At 45.3% G+C, this 23,675-nt stretch overlaps 2 protein-coding genes across 23 annotated transcripts in view; one reads left to right on the forward strand and one right to left on the reverse strand.

Annotated features, from left to right (window-relative positions):
• CC2D2B (coiled-coil and C2 domain containing 2B) overlaps positions 1–23,675 on the reverse strand; it is a 194,415-nt gene that overhangs the window by 163,261 nt on the left and 7,479 nt on the right. For 9 of the 21 annotated variants that reach the window (XM_075612743.1, XM_075612740.1, XM_075612745.1 and 6 more), the window contains exons 1-5: positions 13,961–14,148; positions 9,831–9,879; positions 6,749–6,817; positions 4,610–4,682; positions 2,561–2,661 (exon numbers count right to left, since the gene is read on the reverse strand). In XM_075612743.1, coding sequence (XP_075468858.1) covers positions 2,561–2,661; positions 4,610–4,682; positions 6,749–6,817; positions 9,831–9,875 — 288 coding nt within the window. In that variant the 5' untranslated portion in view covers positions 9,876–9,879; positions 13,961–14,148. Of the gene's footprint in view, positions 1–2,560; positions 2,662–4,609; positions 4,683–6,748; positions 6,851–9,830; positions 9,880–12,255; positions 13,757–13,819; positions 14,149–23,675 lie in introns of those variants that run through there. The other 12 variants (XM_075612732.1, XM_075612733.1, XM_075612750.1 and 9 more) reach the window with 10 other exon arrangements.
• The window catches only part of LOC142502013 (uncharacterized), a 51,679-nt gene continuing 41,916 nt past the window's right edge, over positions 13,913–23,675 (forward strand). Inside the window, exon 1 of one of the 2 annotated variants that reach the window (XM_075612756.1) lies at positions 13,913–14,197. In XM_075612756.1, the coding sequence (XP_075468871.1) occupies positions 14,169–14,197 (29 nt within the window). In that variant the 5' untranslated portion in view covers positions 13,913–14,168. The other variant, XM_075612757.1, reaches the window with a different exon arrangement.

The following is a 23,675-nucleotide window of genomic DNA, read 5'->3' on the forward strand; positions in this document are numbered from 1 at the left end:
CAATGCAGCTGTCTCCCACCCAGGTCTGCAGAGCACCAATCCGGCACCATTCTGTGCTAGTGTATTTGCCCAATCTCTTCCCCGATGATCCAGTTTAGCAGTGTGATGTTGGGAACTTTATTTCTCAAAATATCAGCACCCCAAGCACCAGAATTAATGAGCTGTTTTCACTGACCGACAGAGGTGTGCAAAACTTTTGCATAAGGTCGAGAACAATGCGAAATTCACCTTTTTTCGAGTCAGAGTTCGCTAGTGATTCGCCAAGCATTAAGTCAATGTGCAATTTGGTTAAATATGCTAATTTGCTACATTCGCTTATGAAACTTGAAAACCGCTAGATTTGCTTAATGCTGAAATTATAAACAGGGTGCACACGCCATGCTTCGCTCACTGTCTGGTGATATTTTGCTGAAAGCTTGCTAATTTGACCCTTTGAGGTTTGGCGACATGTTTTGAATGGAATCGAATCTGGGGGGGGGGGGAGACATTTAAAATGTTGGGAATTAATTTTGCACAGTTTTGCACATCTCTTGTTACCAATTCACACCTCCATAGATTTGTCTATTTATAAAAGGGCTGGTTTTAAACAGGCAGTCCAAAATGGCAATTATTTTTTTTTGCTAATTATTTTTATTTTTTCATAACATTGAAGCAGGGGGTCTCCGGAACTGAACCCCATTAACTTCAGCTGCGAGGACGCCCTGCGGGCCAATAGGAAGCCGTGATGTCCTCAGGTTCCGCTTCCTATTGGCCTGTGTGACGCGGGAGCTTTCAACATTGCTGAGATACCGGAACCCCCTTTGGAGGTCAGTATCTCTTGAAGTAGGGGGTCCCTGAAATTAATGGGGTTCAGCACCGGAGACCCCTGCTTCAATCTTATGTTTAAAAAAAAAAACAATATTTAAAAAAATGCATGAATTGCTTGTTTAAATCGTGTTTGTTAGAAGCTGTATACGTGTTTGGAAGAGAAATTATGATTATTATTTCTATTTTGTATACACCACTGATCACGTACTTAGTGCTGTGCAAAACGAAATACAAATTTGGTTAAATAAGAAAATATGAATAGAAATGAAGACAAAGTGACAAGGAGTCCCGGGCCAAGGGAGATTACGTTCTCTGCAGAGTACGGAGATCGATACAATGTGATTTGGTGTAATGTGTTTGAGTGACAAGTGTGAGTAGTACTGAGTGTGTAGTAGGTTTCTGTAAGGCCTCGTTTATAGTTTCGGCGTCAGTACACGTGCACGTGCACGACCGCGTGACGCCACTCGCGCGTTTTGTGCACTGGAGGCGACAGGGAGGCGTGGCCGTGACGTCACGTGAGCGATTCGCCTTCATTGGCTGAACAGCTCACGTGACAAGGCCGTGACGCGTGGCAAGAACAATTTCAAATATGGATTTAAAAAAATCACGCACTTGGACGCGCACACTATGTGCGCTCTCATTGGACAACATACATTTGTTTTGGCGTCACTCACACCCACTACAAACGAGGCCTTAGTGTGTGCAGAGCAGCTGAGAACTTTACCTGAGCCCAGGACTAGAGTCTCCACTGGGGCCCCAAGTTATTGAGCGGGTGGGGAGGTGTCTGCTCCTCCTTGTCTGCAGCCCTGCGAGTCCCTCCTCTCTCTCTCTCACTCCCCCGTCTCTCTCTCTGCCTTCCCTCTCCCCTCACTCTTGGTTGGTAGACTGTATATTGTGCCACTGCATATGTGCTTGTAATGCTGTGTGTGGCTGTATTAGAGACGTCATTGTGTCTGGATGAATGACTGTGGGCATGGGGTGCTTCTGAATCATATAAAACATGTCAGAAAATATCGAGATTTCTGCTTTCATGTAGTGTTAGGTCGCCAGATACTGGTTTATTCCACGTCTGGTTATACTCCACATCAGTGTATAGTGCAGTCTGGTTATACTCCGCGTCAGTGTATAGTGCAGCCTGGTTATACTCCATGTCAGTGTATAGTGCAGTCTGGTTATACTCTGCGTCAGTGTATAGTGCAGTCTGGTTATACTCAGTGTTAGTGTATAGTGCAGTCTGGTTATACTCCGCGTCAGTGTATAGTGCTGTCTGGTTATACTCCGCGTCAGTGTATAGTGCAGTCTGGTTATACTCCGCGTCAGTGTATAGTGCAGTCTGGTTATACTCTGCGTCAGTGTATAGTGCAGTCTGGTTATACTCCGCATCAGTGTATAGTGCAGTCTGGTTATACTCCGCATCAGTGTATAGTGCAGTCTGGTTATACTCCGCGTCAGTGTATAGTGCAGTCTGGTTATACTCAGTGTATAGTGCAGTCTGGTTATACTCCGCGTCAGTGTATAGTGCAGTCTGGTTATACTCAGTGTATAGTGCAGACTGTTATGATTTCTTCTGGTTCTTAAAATCAGGTAATACTATGTAAGTATTAGATTTCCAATGTACTTTAAAGTTAAAAAAAAAAAACATGGAATTTTTAACGAGACAGACAAGAAATACCGCTGGAATAAAGCCGTATTTTTGATTTGTTATATCATTTGTGAAAACTATGGATTTCAAGTCCAATAATTGAGTACTCACCTTTTCAGCATGGAAAGTTTCTCTCTTTCGTCCTCTGAACGGTTCAGCTAATCTGCCTTGATTTTGCAGCACAGCTTCTCCTTGGAGTAGCACAACAAGGGCTAAAGGAGGAATAGGTTAAACAAATCACTCTCTGAGGTGTCAGCCACTGATAACATCTGTTTTATTGTGGTAACAAAGAAAAGGATTTATATGATAAATTCCAGCACAAATAAGTTACCGGTCAAATGTGCTGTAACAGATGTAATATATTACAACATACTGTAATAATGTTACTTGAGAGGAATTGTATGGGGTTTTTTTTACCTATATATATAAAAATTGGATTATAATTGAAAAAATAACCCACATGGGAGATAATATCTGAGTAAATCTGATTACTAAGAACATTTTTATCATTTTCCCCACATTGTTTTTTTTTACCCACCATAACTTATTTAATGTGTGGTTGAAACCTATCCCAGCTTCACATTGCAGAGCCAGTATAACCAGCCGCACACTGATGAGAATCAAAAGGTCGAACCAGCGGTTAGTGAGCAGGGTTACTGGCTTTACACTTCTATAACCCAGGCTGTGCTGGCAAGCTGTGTAATGCGGCAGGCATATGCTTATAGGAGTCCATGTTAAAATGGACATGAAGCAAAAGGTGACACACTGTGCTCATTTGCACGTCATTTCCCAGAATCCCTGGTGGCTGTGGAAGCACAGTATGCGAACAGATAATGGGGAAAGGCAGGGCTGCAGACCTGTCTGAGACACGTGAAGGTGCTCACAAAGTAGTATTTTTATTTGCCATATCTACTAGTAACATATAATTAGGACATTTTAAATGTTTCAAACAAAGGTGTGAATATCTGGCTAATTGGAGGGTATTTACGCAAATCTGCCAGTGATAAAAACTGGTCAAAAGCGTAAAGAAGACTCACACCACATTTATAAACGGAAAAACTCAATTTACCAAAGTCTCCCGGCTGTAAAACTAAGACAAAAAAACGGCACCAAATGTATTAATAAAAATGTTTCACGTTGGAACCACTGTCTGTCCTTTAATAAATCTGGAGACTTCCATAAATATCCCCCCAATTGCTTTAAATGGGAATCGTTTCCTTAAACACGGTGGTGATTTTTGCACGGTCCTAGTTCTGTAGCCAGGAGGCTTTTGGAAGTAGATCCCAACGCCTCTTCAAGTCTCCGGCCCCGCGCCTCCCTGCTGCACGCGAGCCTGGCGGCATGGCGGCGCGTGCAGAGACTACAGCCGAGATCGGCGGTCTGTAGGGGAGCGCGGGGCCTTGATGGGGCGCAGCCATGACGGGGCACATCTGCCCTGCCATTGGCTGCGCGCCGACCTTGTGATCGCATCGGGGCACGGGAAGACAACATTCTTGCCTTCCCTGCCGGCGGACGCGTCACAGCGCTTTGCGCGCCCACACGCACACGCAGCCGCGGAGGCCTGACCCATTGAGGGCAGTGCTGTGGGGCGCGCCGCCGTCACCACCGGGGACTCAGCCCAAGGATAACTAAATGCAGATGCAAACGTCACAAAACAACTTGTTATGCTCCGTATTGGGATCCAATAAAAATATCAGTAAACTGTTCTATTCACTTATTCCGTCAGTCTATTTATCAAACTCCACTGCTACGTTTTCCCTTTATTGCTGAAACCAAGGCAGTAATCCCAGTTGAAGCACAGGCTTCTCCTGTCTACTAAAATGAGTGTGAGGAATGGACAATGGCCCCAAAATATGCTTAAAATACCATTGGTCCCATTCATTAGAGTCCGAGCAGCTCTTAGAACATTATACTGGAGTATGGATAAGTTGAGTAGATTGTTGTATTTAATACAAACACTATAACATCTCTGAAATCAATTGACTTCTGGTTTAAAAAATATAGAAGGCCTGTAAATTTAATACAAACAACTGTGCGTGTCACATAACTACATGGAAACAAAAATGTATAATAATAACCATTCACAGCAATTGTAACTAAAAAAATGTGGCTGGTGCTTGACACTTAAATTAGGACATCAAGTGTCTTTTATTAACGTACCATCATCTTGATTTGTGTCCAAAGTGACATCCGGCCAGTGAACTGCTGTACCATGCTCACTCACTTCAGACAACTATGAAAACAAGAATCAAATTCACCACATAAAATAAGCATATCTGGAGGAAGAAGGTCACTAATGGTATAGTTCAGGGGCGGCAAACTCCAGTCCTCAAGGGCCACCAACAAGTCAGTTGTTAAGGATATCCCTGGTTCAGCAAAGGTGGATCAGTCAACAACTAAGCCACTGATTGAGCCACCTGCGCTGAAGCAGAGATATCCTTAAAACCCGACCTGTAGGTTGCCCTTGAAGACTGGAGTTGGTCGCCCCAGGTATAGTTAAAGGAGCAGTTCTCCCTACAGATATCCATCCCCCACCAACACCACTCTATTTTTACAAGGGTGGGACACAGGGGGTCTCCGGAGAAGAACCGCGTTCATTACAGCTCAGGGGATCCAAAGATTCACGAGAGGGGAAGGTGCTGCCCATTCCACCCCTCCAATGGAGGATTAAATCCAATATGAGGCTGCAACGTCATCTTTTGCGGCTTCCTATAGGTCCGTGTGAAAAGGGGGGGAGGGTATGCATTAAACTCGGAAAGCACATTTTAAAGAGATCTATCTGTGGGTCTGTGTTATTTAAAGTTGCTATTTCATTTGCCTGATTGTAAGAAGTCTTGGTTTACCATCCTGATGGCGAATAAAGTTTTTGCTTCTTAGATTTATATCTATCTGGCAGTTAAAAGCATTACACACTCTTATCTCTGCAAGCAGACAATCTCGCCCCCTGCCGTGTTTTATTACGTCTGGTATTGGTCCGGACCTGTTTGGTCAGGAAAAGGGTTTACTTGGTTTTACGTTTTTAAATATACACTTGGTGCTTGATTTGTGGTGTGAGCAGCTAAAAAAAATATAAATAAACAAATATATTGGGAAAAATGCTTTCTTTTTAAAGGAGCAATCCAATCGGGGACATTTTTTAGCTTTTTTTTTTTTAAACGTAGGAAAGAAAGCAGGGGGTTTCCGGAGCTGAACCCCACTTATTTCCGCTACGGCCTACGGGGACCCCCCGCTTACAGAGTTACTTATCTCCATAGGGGGTGCTGGTATCTCTCTGCTTTTTACAGCTCCTGCGTCACGTGGGGGTAGGGGCAATAGGAAGTCTCACAGATGATGTCACAGCGTCCTATTGGCCCGCAGGACACGGGAGCTTTGAAAAGCGGCCATTACGTGTTCCCTGCTTGCTCAGCTAGACGAACCCCTATGGGGGAAGTATCTCCGGAGGAAGGGGGTCCTCAGGGCTGAAATTAATGGGGTTCAACCCCTGACACTCCTTGCTTCAATCCTACAGTATGTATAAAAAAAAGGCAAAAAAAGGTGCCTCTTTGGATTGCCTCTCTAATGCAGCAATCCCCGAGAATTAATTTGTATTTAGTTTTTTGGTTCCGATTGTGACAGAGAAAAACAAATATGGCCGCCAGGGCTACAAACATGGCCACCAATAGAAATGTTCAACGTCACCTCCCGATGATGACGCAGATTTGTATTTGTCACCTCCCGATGATGACGCAGATTTGTATTTGTCACCTCCCGATGATGACGCAGATTTGTATTTGCCGCCAAAACAAGCACTGACCCCACGGGCACTGTTGTGCTCACCGGAGCCACGGGAACAAGGGGGTTGGTTTCTGCATATCGGGGGACTACAGAGTGGCTCCGGGGGACTCCACGGTTCAGGGTAAACAAAATATTAAGCAGTGTGGATTGCTGCTGGGAGTTCATTTTGAACCAGTGATAGCGTAACATAGTTTAGACCAGGGGTGGCCAACTCCAGTCCTCAGGGGCCACATACGGGCTAGGTATTATGGATATCCCTGCTTCAGCCCAGGTGGCTCAATCAGTGGCTCAGTCTACTGATTGAGCCACCTGGGCTGAAGCAGCGATATCCTTAAAACCTGACCTGTTGGTGGCTCTTGAGGACTGGAGTTGGCCACCCCTGGTTTAGACCAACAACAAAAAAATATATGATTTTAACAATGAAACTGATGATACTATTTTTCATTACACATGTGGGATGTGATGTACTGAATGGCACTTTGCTACATTTTTAAATCACAGCTATAAACACAAATGAACCTGCACCTTTCTTTGTATACTTTTTCTTTTGCTTGAAAGTTTTTTCTTTGTGATCTGCTCTTGAGTCTCTTCCTTCTGGGTCAATAACAAGAGGCACTGTTAATTTGTCTGTAACACATTGTGAAACAGTCACATTTCATTGTTTTTTTTTACAGACAATGGTATGGAAAACGCTTAGGATCTAAAAGCTGCAGACCAAGCAATATCCTACATCTGTGTTTTTTAAAATAAATAAGTTCTGTACTGTGAGAATTGTACTTGTAGCATTAAAACAAAACAACAACTCTGAATGACATCTATTGCAACCATTTCCAAAGTAACAACCCCTTCCACTTCTGAAACAGGCCCTGGCACACCCCTTTATGATCCCTGCCCTCTCTCTAGCAGTGCACCTATTGTATATAGTGACTGCCTAGTCACATGATCTTCTCCACAGAACTTTGCATCTTTGGTCCTCTTCTGCTGTACTGACAGCCATTTAGTGAACCCCCGAGCCGAATCTTCACCGATCAATCACAGGAGAACGGATCGATCGGCAACTTAGCTAATGACTTATCATTGTGTGGATTGTATTGATGCACATATTAAAGGGGGGGGAAATTAAATAAAAAAAGAATAACAGCAGCTTGGACTGCTGCTTTAAGGTCTGTGTCCATAATTGTATTAAGTCAATGATTCCCACCAACAGGGGGTTCGCCCCCCAAAAAATTGTAATGGTGGATCCCACGCAGTATAGTGGGGTCGTGAGCCCATGTGGGGACTGCACACTTAGTAAGTCCCCCAAACTGCACCTTAGTGTGTGGGTGCTATAGCTGCCAATTACAGCAGGAGCTTCCAAACCCACTCCCCACAATGCTTTGCATTCACAGCGGCAGTGAATTTGGAAGCTCTTGCAGTAACTGACAGCTATACCAACCATGCTGTCTGCACACACTGAGGTGCAGTTTGGGGCCACATTAAGCTTGTGTTTTCACCAAGAGCTCGGGACACCACACTGCCTGGGATCGGCCAAACAGTTTTGTAATCAATAATCTGATGAAAAGGCAATAAGATATATAAATGAGGGCTTCGCGGAACAAATATTTGTTAGCATGGGGTGCACAATGTGAACCAAATTTGAAAACCACTGTATGTAATCAGAAAGGTTTCCTACTACTCCAGGGGTGGGCAACTCCAGTCCTCAAGGGCCACCAACAGGTCAAGTTTTCTGGATATCCCTGCTTCAACACAGGTGGTGCTCTCTTATTATGACTGAGCCACTGATTGAGCCACCTGTGCTGAAGCAGGGATATCCTGAAAGCCTGACCTGTTGGTTGCCCTTGAGTTGCCCGCCCCGTACAACAGCATACGTTTTCCAGAGAATCCACCAAATACAGCCATTTATTTTTTAACATGCTTCTCGTCTCTTAGGCCTCGGACATGGTCAGAAAGACCGTGCTGAGCCGCGCTGAGGGGAAACATTATCCCTATCAGCGCGGCTTTAGACGGCGCTTCCGCAGGCGTGTGGAATTTCAACCGACAGATCAATTTTACTTTTTCCGCTGAGGGAAGCGCAGGGCCGGTCACGTGACTGCCAGAAGCCAATGGCAGTCCGTGACGTCGGCGCCGTGACATGGCGCCCTAGCCCCGTCTCCCGGCCCGCCTCCAGGCCCGCCTCCCACTTGGCACACACGCGCGCTCGCTGACGCTCATGCAGGGACACGAAAAATCTCCTGCTTGAGCAGGAGAGCATGAGCGTCAGCGCTGCCCAGCGCTCTTCATATCACCATTTTCCAGGCCTTGTAGAAATCAACAAAAACGCCTTCCAAACAAATGAAACGAGGGGTCGATCTCCTAACGTCTCCTGGCTGAATAACTGCAGTGAAAACATAACAAAAAGCAGCACTGTGTTCACAGAAAACGTGCCATTTCTCTCGGGGAAATCTGGTGCTTTGCTTTTTAACTGGTTTTGCCGCAGATTTGCGGCCGGGAGACATCAGTAAATATCCTCATAAAACATTTTATTCTATGTAGTTCTGGACAACAGTTCAAACACGAGACGGAACACCCATCACATTTTCCGGCTAACAGGCCTTGCCGCACAGTAGCCACCTGAGAATGCAACATCATAAAACAAATGAAAGGCCTGGAAATCTGGGCACGTGCTGTAAATGGGTTGTTGAAGGGTTACATCTGCTGTGCATGTCTTTTTACAAAAAATATAGGGGCATTTAGCAAACTCTTTATGAAAGGAAAAATACTAAAATCAATGGCATTTTCTGATGCTATTTTTTTTGTCCCAGCCAGGAGATTTTGATACATACTGTATTACCCCAGAGATGTAGTGGAGGGTATATGGCAATATATGCTGTATATTTTCTGTTATTTTCAAACGAATAGCGCAGTGGTTTCCAACTTATTTTTGGTTATGGAACCCTATGTGAAATTCTAAGGAACCCCAACCCTCTCTAACAGTGCGTCTGAGATCAGATGCATTGTAAGGTACCCCAACCCTCTCTAATAGCGTGTCTGAGATCAGATGCATTGTAAGGAACCCCAACCCTCTCTAATAGCGTGTCTGAGATCAGATGCATTGTAAGGAACCCCAACCCTCTCTAATAGCATGTCTGAGATCAGATGCATTGTAAGGAACCCCAACCCTCTCTAATAACGTGTCTGAGATCAGATGCATTGTAAGGAACCCCAACCCTCTCTAACAGCATGTCTGAGATCAGATGCATTGTAAGGAACCCCAACCCTCTCTAATAGCGCGTCTGAGATCAGATGCATTGTAAAGAATCCCAACCCTCTCTAATAGCGCGTCTGAGATCAGATGCATTGTAAGGAACCCCAACCCTCTCTAATAGCGCGTCTGAGATCAGATGCATTGTAAGGAACCCCAACCCTCTCTAACACGCTATTAGAGAGGGTTGGGGTTCTTTGCATCTGATCTCAGACGCGCTATTAAAGAGGGTTGGGGTTCCTTTTATATATATATATATATATCCTATATATATAGTGATATTATTAGTAATATTATTTTTAAAGCAACTTCAACCACTGCCTGGGTATAAAAGATTGTTTATTGTTAATAATATACAGTACTTACCCTTACGTTGGCTGATGTTTCTTCTTTGTTACAGTTATTTTCCATGGCTCTGATAAAATAAATAAAAAGTGATGTTTCAAAATGACATAAAAGCTGCAGTGCCCAGTGATCGCCATTTATTTTCTTTGTCCCTCTTTTTTTAACATGTACAGAAAGCAGGAGGTCTCCGGACCTTAAACACGTCAATTTCAGCTCTGGGACCCCCTGCTTCCGGAGAAGATGCCACCGATACTTTGAGGAGGTATAAATCCCCCCGCGTCACGTGGAAGCCGCAGTGGATCTATTTATAAAATGTTTTGCCAGGAAGTAAAACATTGAGAGTTACCTTTTGTTTTCAAGTATGTCCTGGGCACAGAGTTATAACAATACAGGGTTACATTAAAATAACAGAGTTATACAGTCAATTCACAGACATCTCATGGACAGTTGGAGTTGGAAAATTGGGTGCAGGGGATAAAAGGCTGGAGAGTTTGATTGAAATACCGCAATTTTAACACCAACATCAGCGAACACCAGAATACGGCTCACACCCTTTGGCTGCCCTTTTGCTGCACTTTTGGGGCGACGCAGATGTAGACCGAAGGGGCTCAGAATGAATGCAGCTGTGATTTCAGAGCCCCTTTGTCCTCCCAGGTATTAGCATTCCAGAGGGTGGGGCGGACGAAACATAGCAGTAATATTTTCCACCTCCATTTTGTTTCCCCTAGAGGGAACAGTACAAGACGCTCATTCCTCCAGTACTGTGCCCTTCAGGCAAAACAAGTATCTCACGAATCAGGGGCACCCTGGAGATAAAAATGAACACGGTTCAGCTCCGGAGAACACCTGCTTCCTATACATGTAAAATAAAATAAAAAAGGAAGAGGGGGGAGACGCATAATGGCCGTGGCATCTTCAGTCCTCAAGGGCCACCAACAGGTCAGGTTTTAAGTAAATCCCTGCTTTAGCACATGTGGCTTAGTCTTTGACTGAGCCAAAGATTGAGCCACCTGTGCCGAAGCAGGGATATCCTGTAAACCTGACCTGTTGGTGGCCCTTGAGGGCTGAAGTTGCCCACCTTAGGTGCCTTAGGGGGAACATCTCCTTTAAACTCATACAAGCTTCTTGGTGGGGGCAGGTTGCCTTAACGAGCTGTCCCACATGTGAAGCATGGGTTAGCCTGGCAGAACTATAGATCATGTAGTTAGGCATCAAACCTATTCAAATAAATACAGTGAATGTTTTGGGGTTCTCATGAATACCATATTCTCCAGGAATGCAGTGACGGGTGTTTGTGAAGATATAAAGTGATGCGTCAACTGGGACAGAAAAGGTTATTCCCATACAGCCAAGCAATGCTGTGTGGCCTTCTAAACACTACATTAAGTAATAGTCATTGCTAGTTTACGTCACTTCACATCTTCACACATTCATCACTAATAAATCCTAGAAAAGTGTTTTATTTGTAAAATATGTCTTTGTAATAAATTGCATGTTACGGTGCCTATATATGCAGATACTCAGTTGCTTATAAGATCCTGTATCCCACATTGATAGAGCATACCATAGGGTTAGCATTATATTACACATATTAGAGTGAATGGACCGGGTCTTCTGGCTCCTGGAGATGGCTTATGGCATAGCACCTCTTAGTAATATGGGCCATGGTTCTAAGATATTTAAGCTCCAGTGACCGCCTGGTTCCTGAGATCACGACCTGTAAAGTCACCAGTGTTACATTCTGGGTTTTTAATGTCCCGAGTCACGCGGGCTAATGAAGCCACAACAGTGACATTGTTGCTTCTTGTTGGACCGCGTGATGCCCCCCCCTCTTTCCGCTCAGCCAACACTGCCTGTCTCCCCATCGCTCGAAAGACTCTTTCCCTTGTGTCCTCAAGCACCAAGCTTGGGAGTGCGTGCATGCCTGCACTGTGTAAGCGTGGACGGGAGGATGAAGATTTGAAGAGGTAACCGCCCAAGCGCGGTCAGCGCCAGCAGGGACTCAGCCTAAACATCGGTCCCCTTGTAGTTCCTCTACTCATGCTGGATGGCGCTTCCTCCAAGCAATACTTGCTAAGTTGGCTAATTTATGAAGCTTACCAAACACATATAAACGTTCTGTTTAATACGTACAGCTGGTCTTACAGGTCACAACGAGTCGAAGGAACCAAGCACACCAGAAAATACTGAGAATAGAACTACTGCAAAAAGGTCATTTTAATGACTAAAATATGTTTGACCTTTTTGCAGTAATTCTATTCTCAGTATTTTGTAGTGTGCTTGGCTCCCTCGACTCGCTATGCTTTTCTGACTAAGATTTTTTTTGCCTTTAGCACCCTCCCCCCCCTTTTTTCAAGTTGTCACAAAACATGGAGTGTAGCTGCTAAATAGGTACATTTGGCTGGTATGAGTTGTGGAGAAGCTTCACCAGGTTTTCAGGACATACCTGCTACAGCACAGGTGGCTCAGTCAACGACTGTCCTGGAAAACCTGACCTGTTGGTGGCTCTTGAGGACTGGAGTTGGCCACTCCTGTTCTAGGTGTTACACATCTCACAACCTCACGCAACATCAGGTGGCACCATAGCAGAAGACAATTGTTGACTTGGGACCCACACTCAGGGCGACCCTTACTCATTTATTTAATCAGATAAAGGTGTAATCCCATATAGCCAGACAAAACACATTTGGTAAACAATGTACCAACCTTATTACAGTACATAGTACAGGGGTGCGCAAACTTTTTTTGCTGCGCCCCCTCTGCCTTTGCTGGTTTGACATCACGTGACCCGCGGCGTCATTCGCCGTCACGTTACCGTGGCAACCGTGACGTCACATGACCCTGTGGTGTCATTTGACACTACGTTGCCATGGTCACGCGTCCTGAGGCCAGCTGAACCTGGTAAATAGAGGTTGCAGAGGCCTCGCTCGGTCCCCCCGCATTTAATGTAAATGCCTTGGGGGAGAGCGCGGGACCTCTGCAACCGGCCGCGCCGGCCCGACCTGTGATAATCCCCAAGGCAAGCCTGATTTGTATATGTATTGGGGGTGTATTTTATATTGGTATTGGGGGTGTATTTTATATATGTATTGGGGGTGTATTTTATATATGTATTGGGTGTGTATTTTATATATGTATTGGGGTGTATTTTATATATGCATTGGGGGTGTATATTATATATGTATTGGGTGGAGTTGGGTATATTTGTAGATGTATTGGGGTATATTTGTAGATGTATTGGGGGTAGTGGGGTATTTTTAGATGTATTGGGGGGGGTGTTTTTGTATGTATTGGGGGGTTAAGTAAAAGTTACGCGCTAAAAAAATATTTGCATGGTAGGTGCGCTATGGGTTGGGGGGGTCTGCTCCTTTCATTTGTCCTGGGCCCCGTGATTTCTGTTGGCGGCCCTGATCTAACACACACAATCCCCCCTCCCACACATTCACACAATCAATCACACTCTCACAATCCCCCCTCCCCACTCAGAGACACATTTCCCCTCTCCCTGCATCAGATCAGAAGCTATCTGATTGGTTACATCCTGTCACATGGTGAGACCGTCTCTGTAAAAATCAAATTCTACTGACTAGAGATTCATGTCTCTTCGTCGTTCCGTTGCCCCTACTATAAGCGCATGCTACAGATTCAATGAATTTGTTTTGAAGCGACGTCGCGTCGCTGTCGCCGGCACTATAAGCGCAGCCGGGATTGCCCCATAACATTGTCCTCTTTGTTTGACCCAGCACCTTCAGATACAAGTCACTTGGGTGTTGGGAGTTGGATATAATAAGGGGGAGCCAATGTGGGCAAAAGAGAACAGGTAAAGAGGTTTTAAAGGTAACACGCGGGTGAAAGGATCTGAGAATATTCCAGCCACACAACCCTGAGCGCCATCAAGCCTCTCGCAGCCCTTTCCGTGAAAGGGTTAAACCCTGTATGTGCAGCAGCTGTGTCCATTGCTGCGGCTGCTGCTGCTGCTGCTGCGGGTAGTGCTTACTGCGCATGCTCACCAGAGGCAGTGAGAGCGCGTCGAGAAAAGTTGCCTCTTTTTGCGCCTGCGCGTGATGTGGGCGCTGGGTCAGCCGCTGGCACCGGAAATGTTGTATGTGTGTCTGATGACGTAACCGGAAGGGGAACGCCATTACACCGACCTGTCTGCACTGTATTCCGCTGCTCTGTGTGTCGCCTGTCCGACCTCCGTTGATAATCCGCCGCCGCGCCTCCTCGCTTCCTCGCTCTCCGTTTCCGGGAACGTCTGTAACCGACCTAACCGTCGTCGGCTTTCGAATCCTTTTTTAGCTCGCGGCCGTTGTTGGCAGGGGGGGGGTTCTCCCTCCTCTGACCTCTGACCTATCCACCATGGTGAAGAAGAACAGTATCCCGTTAAAGTGAGTATGGCCGGGCCGGTGGGATCAGGCGGTGCTGGGCTTACAGTCATTCCTTAGCACCAGAGATGCCCACTTTGCAGTAAATACATTGGAGGCCTCCATGTATCTTAGAGGCATAGGTGTGTGTGGGACTCCATAACTATGTCTGCATAGGGGCCTTTATGGCACCGCTAGTGCAGCGAGTGAAGACTGGCTGGGCCCCGCAGCTTCTCCTATAAGGTAGGTATCAGCTGCCAAAGGTAAGTATGATGCCTTATATTTTACACGGGAGAAGGAGTTTTGTTTTGCTGTACATGCAAAATCAGCAACATACATTACCATCATGTATAAACCCTGGGGTTAGACTAAAAAAAAGTCCCTTATTTATACTGCTGCCGGTTCAATAAGGCCAGGCTTATTGTGCCGGCGACGCGACTGATACTAGCGCCATTGCGATAGTTATATTTCAAATTTAGGCCACGTCGCTGGCACATGGACGGAGAAGCTCCTGATTGGCCGCAAGGGGAGACCATCGCTGAAAAAATAAAATAGTGACTACCAGATTTTTGGTAGCACTGGCGTGTGCACTATAAGCGCCGATGGTGGCGACAATGCATTTGTTTTGACGCGACGGTTGCTTTGTCGTCACTATAAACGCAGCCTATGGATGGACCAGTGCTTTATTTTCCCGGCCTGTACTGAGCCTGTATCTTTCTCTGGCATTTCAGTATTGGAGAATCCTGCATAAGAAATGACAGGCTTGGTGCATTTTTTGTCACTATGTAGGATGAAATTTATAATGCAAAGTGGCATTAAAAAAAAAAAAATCCTAATGTGAAACATTGTGGCAAAGCATGGGAAGCCTTTTTAAATATTTAATAAAAAGAAAATGGGACCATACATTTAAAAATACAACAGTAGTGGTACTGCAGGTAGCAAAATGAAAAAGGAATAGTAACCTGTCCTATTGGGCTAACTGGAGGACCAAATCCGGCCTGCAAAGTTAATTGACTTCCTGCTAATTTCATACTAGTTGCTTGGGTAGGCAACAGCAGTTTTTCCCACTGAAACTCACTTGTAAGTTAAGGTAATGTAAATATGTATAGTACAGATGTTATTAATGCTTGCAAAATAGTTAAATCTAAAACTTATGGCCCTTTATTTATTTTTCTTGATCGGCCCCATTGGAAAACCAAGCCCTGCTGTAGTACAACCATTTGCATGATGCAGTCTTCAGTTATCCGACACAATGCGTTACTCAAAATGGCGTTGGATAGCGAAACATCGTAAAGCGAAACACGTTTTCCCATAGGAACACTGAACACTAAACTACACCAAATATTTTACGCAGACAATAAGATTAGTGTGTATATATATATATATTTTTTTATATATATATATATATATATAATCAAAAAATAAATAGATGATACCGTTCTGTGGCTAACGAAATGCTTTTATTTGTGCGAGCTTTCGAGATACACTGATCTCTTCTTCCGGCGATGTTACAATGAATGAAGCAAGGATAACTGAAAAACAGTGTCTCTTGGAATGTTATCTGTGCTTGTCCTTCCCCCGTGTGGATGTGTTTTATGGCTAGAGGTGTCATAAAACACATCCACACGGGGGAAGGACAAGCACAGATAACATTCCAAGAGACACTGTTTTTCAGTTATCCTTGCTTCATTCATTGTAACATCGCCGGAAGAAGAGATCAGTGTATCTCGAAAGCTCGCACAAATAAAAGCATTTCGTTAGCCACAGAACGGTATCATCTATTTATTTTTTGATTATTGAAGCTCGGCTAACACGGTACTGATACCTCTACATGTATGTATATATATATATACATATATATATATATATATATATATATATATATATAATATATACAATGAAGGTCTGCGCTCGTGTGTGAATAGCCAGAAATATAGGGTATCTATAAATAGACTATTAGTGGATTAAAAATATATAAACACAATATTAATGAATTAATATATGATAAAATGATACAATATATCCTTAAATAATGAGATTAATTAATATACCAATAGTGCATAATGAATGTCTAATCAAAGCAACTAAAAAATACAATTTAAACAAAAAAATGTGTGGTGCTGTGAACTTTCCTTAATCTGCTCAATGCAGATAGTCCTCTAGAGTCCAACAAATAAGTCCAATAATGGGGGAGTAACAGTAGCACTATTAGGACCAACAGGCAGCTTCTTACAAGGGCACAACGACTTCCCTCTCCACCTGCATAGAAAGATATAAGAAAAAAAAAGCGCCAAATCCTAGTGCATTACTGTGCAAAAATCGATATATTTAATTCCCAAAAATCTCAATAAAAATGAACTCACAAACATAAAACATTTAAAAGCATTGTATGAGTAATACTCATGCTCCTAGGACCAGGAAACGCTGCTTTGCTGCTGTAGTCCCTCCGTGACTCCACTGGAACAGAATGCTGCCTCCGTTGTTCACTGCCTGCAGGAACTGACGTATCAGGCGCTCCACGATCGTCTCTCACCCGGTACACACCACCAGATGATCTTTAGTTCCCACCGGGGACGGTAGATGCCGCGGACCAGCGGATGACGTCACGGGAATCGTCCAAGATACCGGACCGGTACAGATTCTCAGCAGTTCAATAGCAAGCGTTGGAAAGTCCTCTGCAGTGTGCAGTGGACTTTCCAACGCTTGCTATTGAACTGCTGAGAATCTGTACCGGTCCGGTATCTTGGACGATTCCCGTGACGTCATCCGCTGGTCCGCGGCATCTACCGTCCCCGGTGGGAACTAAAGATCATCTGGTGGTGTGTACCGGGTGAGAGACGATCGTGGAGCGCCTGATACGTCAGTTCCTGCAGGCAGTGAACAACGGAGGCAGCATTCTGTTCCAGTGGAGTCACGGAGGGACTACAGCAGCAAAGCAGCGTTTCCTGGTCCTAGGAGCATGAGTATTACTCATACAATGCTTTTAAATGTTTTATGTTTGTGAGTTCATTTTTATTGAGATTTTTGGGAATTAAATATATCGATTTTTGCACAGTAATGCACTAGGATTTGGCGTTTTTTTTCTTATATCTTTCTATATATATATATATATATATATATTTTATATATATATATATATATATATATATATATATATATATATATAATACAGCAGGGCCCCTGGTATACGGCGGGTTCTGTTCCAGAGGCACGCCGTATACTGAAAATCGCCGGAAAGCGGATCCGGCGATTTTCACTTCTGCGCATGCGCAAACCAGCATTTTTGCCGTTTTGCGCATATGCAACCTATGGTCTGCGCGTGCAGTCTGCGCGTGCGCGCCGGGCGCACCCGCCCGTTCTGCGCATGCGCTAGTTACAAACCAAGATGGCGGCCCCTTTCTCAGTGCCGCCGTATCAGCGGATCGCCGAGAAGCGGGGCCCTGTTGCATAACATACACACACACACACACACACACATATAAACAACTTTGCAAAGCGTCGTAAAAACGTTGGATAAGCAGTTTTGGCGTTGTAAAAATTAACAAAGGTATGCATTGCATAGCGTTGGATAAACCATTCGTTGTAAAACTAGGACTACCTGTTTGCATAGGGCTGCCATTCCTCCTCCTAGGACCAAAGTAAACTAATCCCAGTGACCTGCTTAAAAGGGCCTCCGTGGGTATTACTTTTTTTTTTTTTTTTACCCAAAAGTGATGCCTATATTTTTATTTTTTAAGTTGGCTTTAAGGAGGGGGTGATGTCACTGTTCATCAAGTGCTTGTGCAGCCAGGGTCTCCCCTCCCCACTAAGGAGGACAATAACAAAACAGCCCTCACGATAATGATATTAATACATTTGTTGCGATAACAATTCACGTGCAACACCCCTATGAGCACGTGACTTGCATATGGTACAAGGGTTAATGCGCTCGTAAGCGCTTCCCCTTTTCACCTCCGCACAGGTCCCTCAAATTAGTTATATCTCCCCTAAATCCGACCCAGTATACTACCGTCACGAACAGCACACAAGTGAGCACGTGACTTAGGTATGCAACCAGGGTTAACACACACAGCTACTATAGCCAACTTCCCTTCTCCTCCGCAAAGGTACCTCTGAGTTAATATTAACCCCTTACTCAATTGCAATCATATCTATACACTGCCACCACCTGGGATATGCAAATAAGATGTAAAATTAATATTTGCGAGAGACCCAGGTCCCGGTTTATTATAGAAAAAACTATGCACTTTAACACACAATCTGTAGCAAAATGTGTCCAAAAACGTAAATACGCTCCCCAGATCGTGGAACAGTTCATTCAGAGCTCAAAGCATTACTTACTAAATGTTTTAATATACCCTATTTCCTCGATTCTAAGACGCCATCGATCCTAAGAAAAAACTCCACTATATTAAATGTGCAGAATCTTTTTTTTAACTAGCAGACAATAGCATACATTTATCTACACAAGGGAGAGGCAGACACAGAATGGGGGGAGAGAGAGAGGCAGACACAGAATGGGGGGAGAGAGAGAGGCAGACACAGAATGGGGGGAGAGAGAGAGGCAGACACAGAATGGGGGGAGAGAGAGAGGCAGACACAGAATGGGGGGAGAGAGAAAGGCAGACACAGAATGGGGGGAGAGAGAGAGGCAGACACATAATGGGGGGAGAGAGAGGCAGACACATAATGGGGGGAGAGAGAGGCAGACACATAATGGGGGGAGAGAGAGGCAGACACATAATGGGGGGAGAGAGAGGCAGACACATAATGGGGGGAGAGAGAGAGAGGCAGACACATAATGGGGGGAGAGAGAGAGAGGCAGACACATAATGGGGGGAGAGAGAGAGGCAGACACAGAATGGAGGGAGAGAGAGGCAGACACAGAATGGGGGGAGAGAGAGAGGCAGACACAGAATGGGGGGAGAGAGAGAGGCAGACACAGAATGGGGGGAGAGAGAGAGGCAGACACAGAATGGGGGGAGAGAGAGAGAGAGGCAGACACAGAATGGGGGGAGAGAGAGAGAGGCAGACACAGAATGGGGGGAGAGAGAGAGAGGCAGACACAGAATGGGGGGAGAGAGAGGCAGGCACAGAATGGGGGGAGAGAGAGGCAGACACAGAATGGGGGGAGAGAGAGGCAGACACAGAATGGGGGGAGAGAGAGGCAGACACAGAATGGGGGGAGAGAGAGGCAGACACAGAATGGGGGGAGAGAGAGGCAGACACAGAATGGGGAGAGAGAGAGGCAGACACAGAATGGGGGGAGAGAGGCAGACACAGAATGGGGGGAGAGAGAGGCAGACACAGAATGGGGGGAGAGAGAGGCAGACACAGAATGGGGGGAGAGAGAGGCAGACACAGAATGGGGGGAGAGAGAGGCAGACACAGAATGGGGGGAGAGAGAGGCAGACACAGAATGGGGGGAGAGAGAGGCAGACACAGAATGGGGGGAGAGAGAGGCAGACACATAATGGGGGGAGAGAGAGGCAGACAGAATGGGGGGAGAGAGAGAGGCAGACACAGAATGGGGGGAGAGAGAGAGGCAGACACAGAATGGGGGGAGAGAGAGAGGCAGACACAGAATGGGGAGTGAGAGAGAGGCAGACACAGAATGGGGAGTGAGAGAGGCAGACACAGAATGGGGAGTGAGAGAGATAGGCACAGAATGGGGAGAGAGACAGGCACAGAATGGGGAGAGAGACAGGCACAGAATGGGGAGAGAGACAGGCACAGAATGGGGAGAGAGACAGGCACAGAATGGGGAGAGAGACAGGCACAGAATGGGGAGAGAGACAGGCACAGAATGGGGAGAGAGACAGGCACAGAATGGGGAGAGAGACAGGCACAGAATGGGGAGAGAGAGAGACAGGCACAGAATGGGGAGAGAGAGAGACAGGCACAGAATGGGGAGAGAGAGAGACAGGCACAGAATGGGGAGAGAGAGAGACAGGCACAGAATGGGGAGAGAGAGAGACAGGCACAGAATGGGGAGAGAGAGAGACAGGCACAGAATGGGGGGAGAGAGAGACAGGCACAGAATGGGTGGAGAGAGACAGGCACAGAATGGGGGGAGAGAGAGATAGGCACAGAATGGGGAGAGAGAGACGGGCACAGAATGGGGAGAGAGAGACGGGCACAGAATGGGGAGAGAGAGACGGGCACAGAATGGGGAGAGAGAGACGGGCACAGAATGGGGGGAGAGAGAGAGACGGGCACAGAATGGGGAGAGAGAGAGAGACGGGCACAGAATGGGGAGAGAGAGAGAGACGGGCACAGAATGGGGAGAGAGAGAGAGACGGGCACAGAATGGGGAGAGAGAGAGAGACGGGCACAGAATGGGGAGAGAGAGAGAGACGGGCACAGAATGGGGAGAGAGAGAGAGACGGGCACAGAATGGGGAGAGACAGAGAGACGGGCACAGAATGGGGAGAGAGAGAGAGAGACGGGCACAGAATGGGGAGAGAGAGGCGGGCACAGAATGGGGAGAGAGAGAGAGACGGGCACAGAATGGGGAGAGAGAGAGAGACGGGCACAGAATGGGGAGAGAGACGGGCACAGAATGGGCAGAGAGAGAGACGGGCACAGAATGGGGAGAGAGAGAGACGGGCACAGAATGGGGAGAGAGAGAGAGACGGGCACAGAATGGGGAGAGAGACGGGCACAGAATGGGGAGAGAGAGAGACGGGCACAGAATGGGGAGAGAGAGAGAGACGGGCACAGAATGGGGAGTGAGAGAGAGACGGGCACAGAATGGGGAATGAGAGAGACAGGCACAAAATGGGGGGGGGATGGGGAGAGAGAGAGAGACGGGCACAGAATGGGGAGAGAATGGGGAGAGAGAGAGACGGGCACAGAATGGGGAGAGAGAGAGAGACGGGCACAGAATGGGGAGTGAGTGAGAGACGGGCACAGAATGGGGGGAGAGAGAGACGGGCACAGAATGGGGAGAGAGACAGGCACAGAATGGGAGAGAGAGACGGGCACAGAATGGGAGAGAGACGGGCACAGAATGGGAGAGAGACGGGCACAGAATGGGAGAGAGACGGGCACAGAATGGGGAGAGAGAGACAGGCACAGAATGGGGAGAGAGAGACAGGCACAGAATGGGGAGACAGGGAGGGAGAGAGAGAGAGAGACAGGCACTAAAAAAATCAGACCTGTGAAAATGGGTTAAAAGGTGCGTCTTAGTATCGAGGAAATACTATATAAAAATACAGTGCTTGGGTTACAGAAAAAAGGATTACAAGAAACATAGTTACAAATAAATGCAGAACAGCTTCTTAAAATAAATGGATAAAATATCAAATTGGAATCCCTATACAGTACATTACTCAAATGTTATAGGTTTTATCCCAGAGGTCACCGGTACAGAAGATGTGATCTCATGTATTTGTTCCCAAATATACCTCTGAGAATTGTTTTTCATAATCTTTGCTAAGAGTTAAATATTATTTTTTTGCCATGTGAACCACATAAACCCACCCCCTTTCGAAAATCAGCTGTGAGATTGACGGTTTTACAACAGAGGAAAAAAAACTCTTTCAAAAGACGTTTGAATCTGTGCTTGAGGATATACCCGCATCCATAACTTCACTTCTGTAATACTTACCCACACGTGAGCTACATTAATAGATTCAGGCGCTCATGGCGGACTTAACGAGACCAAACATGACCGCCTTAATCCTAAATTTTGAGTAACATATTAATATCTTTCCCTTTATTACCTTAAGAGCCACCCCTCAATGTGGCCGGCCCGCTGCGAGGGGGGACGCCGCACTGCGCCAACAATGACTCCTGCTCTCGAATTGAGATCAGGAGTCGCAACCGAGCGCTAGTCCACGCCCCCGGCGGTTCAGCCAGTGAAGTTGAACCTGCCTGGTGACGTCATGCCCCCCTCCCCCCTGTATTTCCCCCTCAGCTCCCTGCAGGGGAATTACAAGGATTGCAAGAAACCTAGTTACAAATAAATGCAAAACAGCTTCTTAAAATAAATGGATAAAACATTAAATAGAAATCCCTATACAGTAAACTACCCAAATGTTATGGGTTTTCTCCCAGAGAGGTCACTGGTACAGAAGATGAGGTCTCATGTATTTGGTCCCAAATACACACCTGAGATCTGATTTCCATCATATTTGCTCAGACTTAAATATTTCTTCCCATGTAAACCACATAAACCCCACCCCATGTCGTAAATCAGCTGTGAGATTGACGGTTTTACGACAGAGGGAAAAAATTCCTTCCAAAGACCTGTGCCTCAGGATATACCCGCATCCATAACTTCACTTCTGTAATACTTACCCACACGTGAGCTACATTAATAGATTCAGGCGTTCATGGCGGACGTAACGAGACCAAACATGACCGTCTTAAAGCTGTAGTTCAGGCTCCCGTGTTCAGGATCTTGCGTTACACAGACACACACACACACACACACACACACACACACACACACACATATATATATATATATATATATATATATATATATATATATATATATATGTGCAAATATAACTGTATGCTCATCTGCATGTCTTAGGCAGGTCTGCAACCCCGCACTTCCACTGCAGCAAGGGATTCTGGGAAATGCAAATGAGCACACACTGTCACTTTTTGCCTCAATAACCATTTATATATATATATATATATATATATATATATATATATATATATATATATATATATATATATATATATATATATATATATATTCCTTATTGAATTAATGCAAATTTGTGGCAATACAATAAAGCAGTGGTGTGCAAACTGGGGGGCGCGAGACTATTGGGGGGGAGCGGCGGTTACAGAGGCCTCTGTAAATTTACTTACTGGCTTCAGTCAACGTGACGTCAAATGCCGCCCGTTATCATGGAGACGTGACGTCACATGTCCCCGCAGCGTCATTTGACGCTTCATTGGAGGTAAGCGGGGGCGCGACTGAATAGGAGAGCAGACTGGGGAAGCACAGCGCAGGAAGTTTGCGCACCTCTGCAATAAAGGATCAACTGTGCAATTTAACGGTTTGTGAAAATACAAGAGTTAGCAACTCTTAATAAAGTGAATTGGTTAAACAAGTGTACATATAGGGATGATCAATATTAATTAATACAATATAATTAGAACACAATTACTATAAAGGACATAATGTTGGGCCTTAAAAACAGATATTTGCTAATTTTAATTAGATACATATAAAAAGACATTAAAATTATATGGCAAAAAAACTCAATAATGAGATTACTATGGTATGGAGTACACTTAAAATCAAAGATCAAATGTGATCTCAGTGGTAATACAAATTTTATTACGATGTTTGACACTATTGGGTGCTGCAAATATTTGTCCCAACTAGAATCTAATAGTGAAATAAATGAAATGTTGGGATCATAAAAGGGAAAATAAATACAACAGAAAACATAATGATCTAATATCTAAATGAAGATGAAATGGATAAAAAATGGTAAATTGATCATAAACCAAGTAATGTCTACATATA

This window comes from Ascaphus truei, chromosome 8, assembly GCF_040206685.1.
Source record: "Ascaphus truei isolate aAscTru1 chromosome 8, aAscTru1.hap1, whole genome shotgun sequence".
Taxonomy (NCBI): Eukaryota; Metazoa; Chordata; class Amphibia; order Anura; family Ascaphidae; genus Ascaphus; species Ascaphus truei.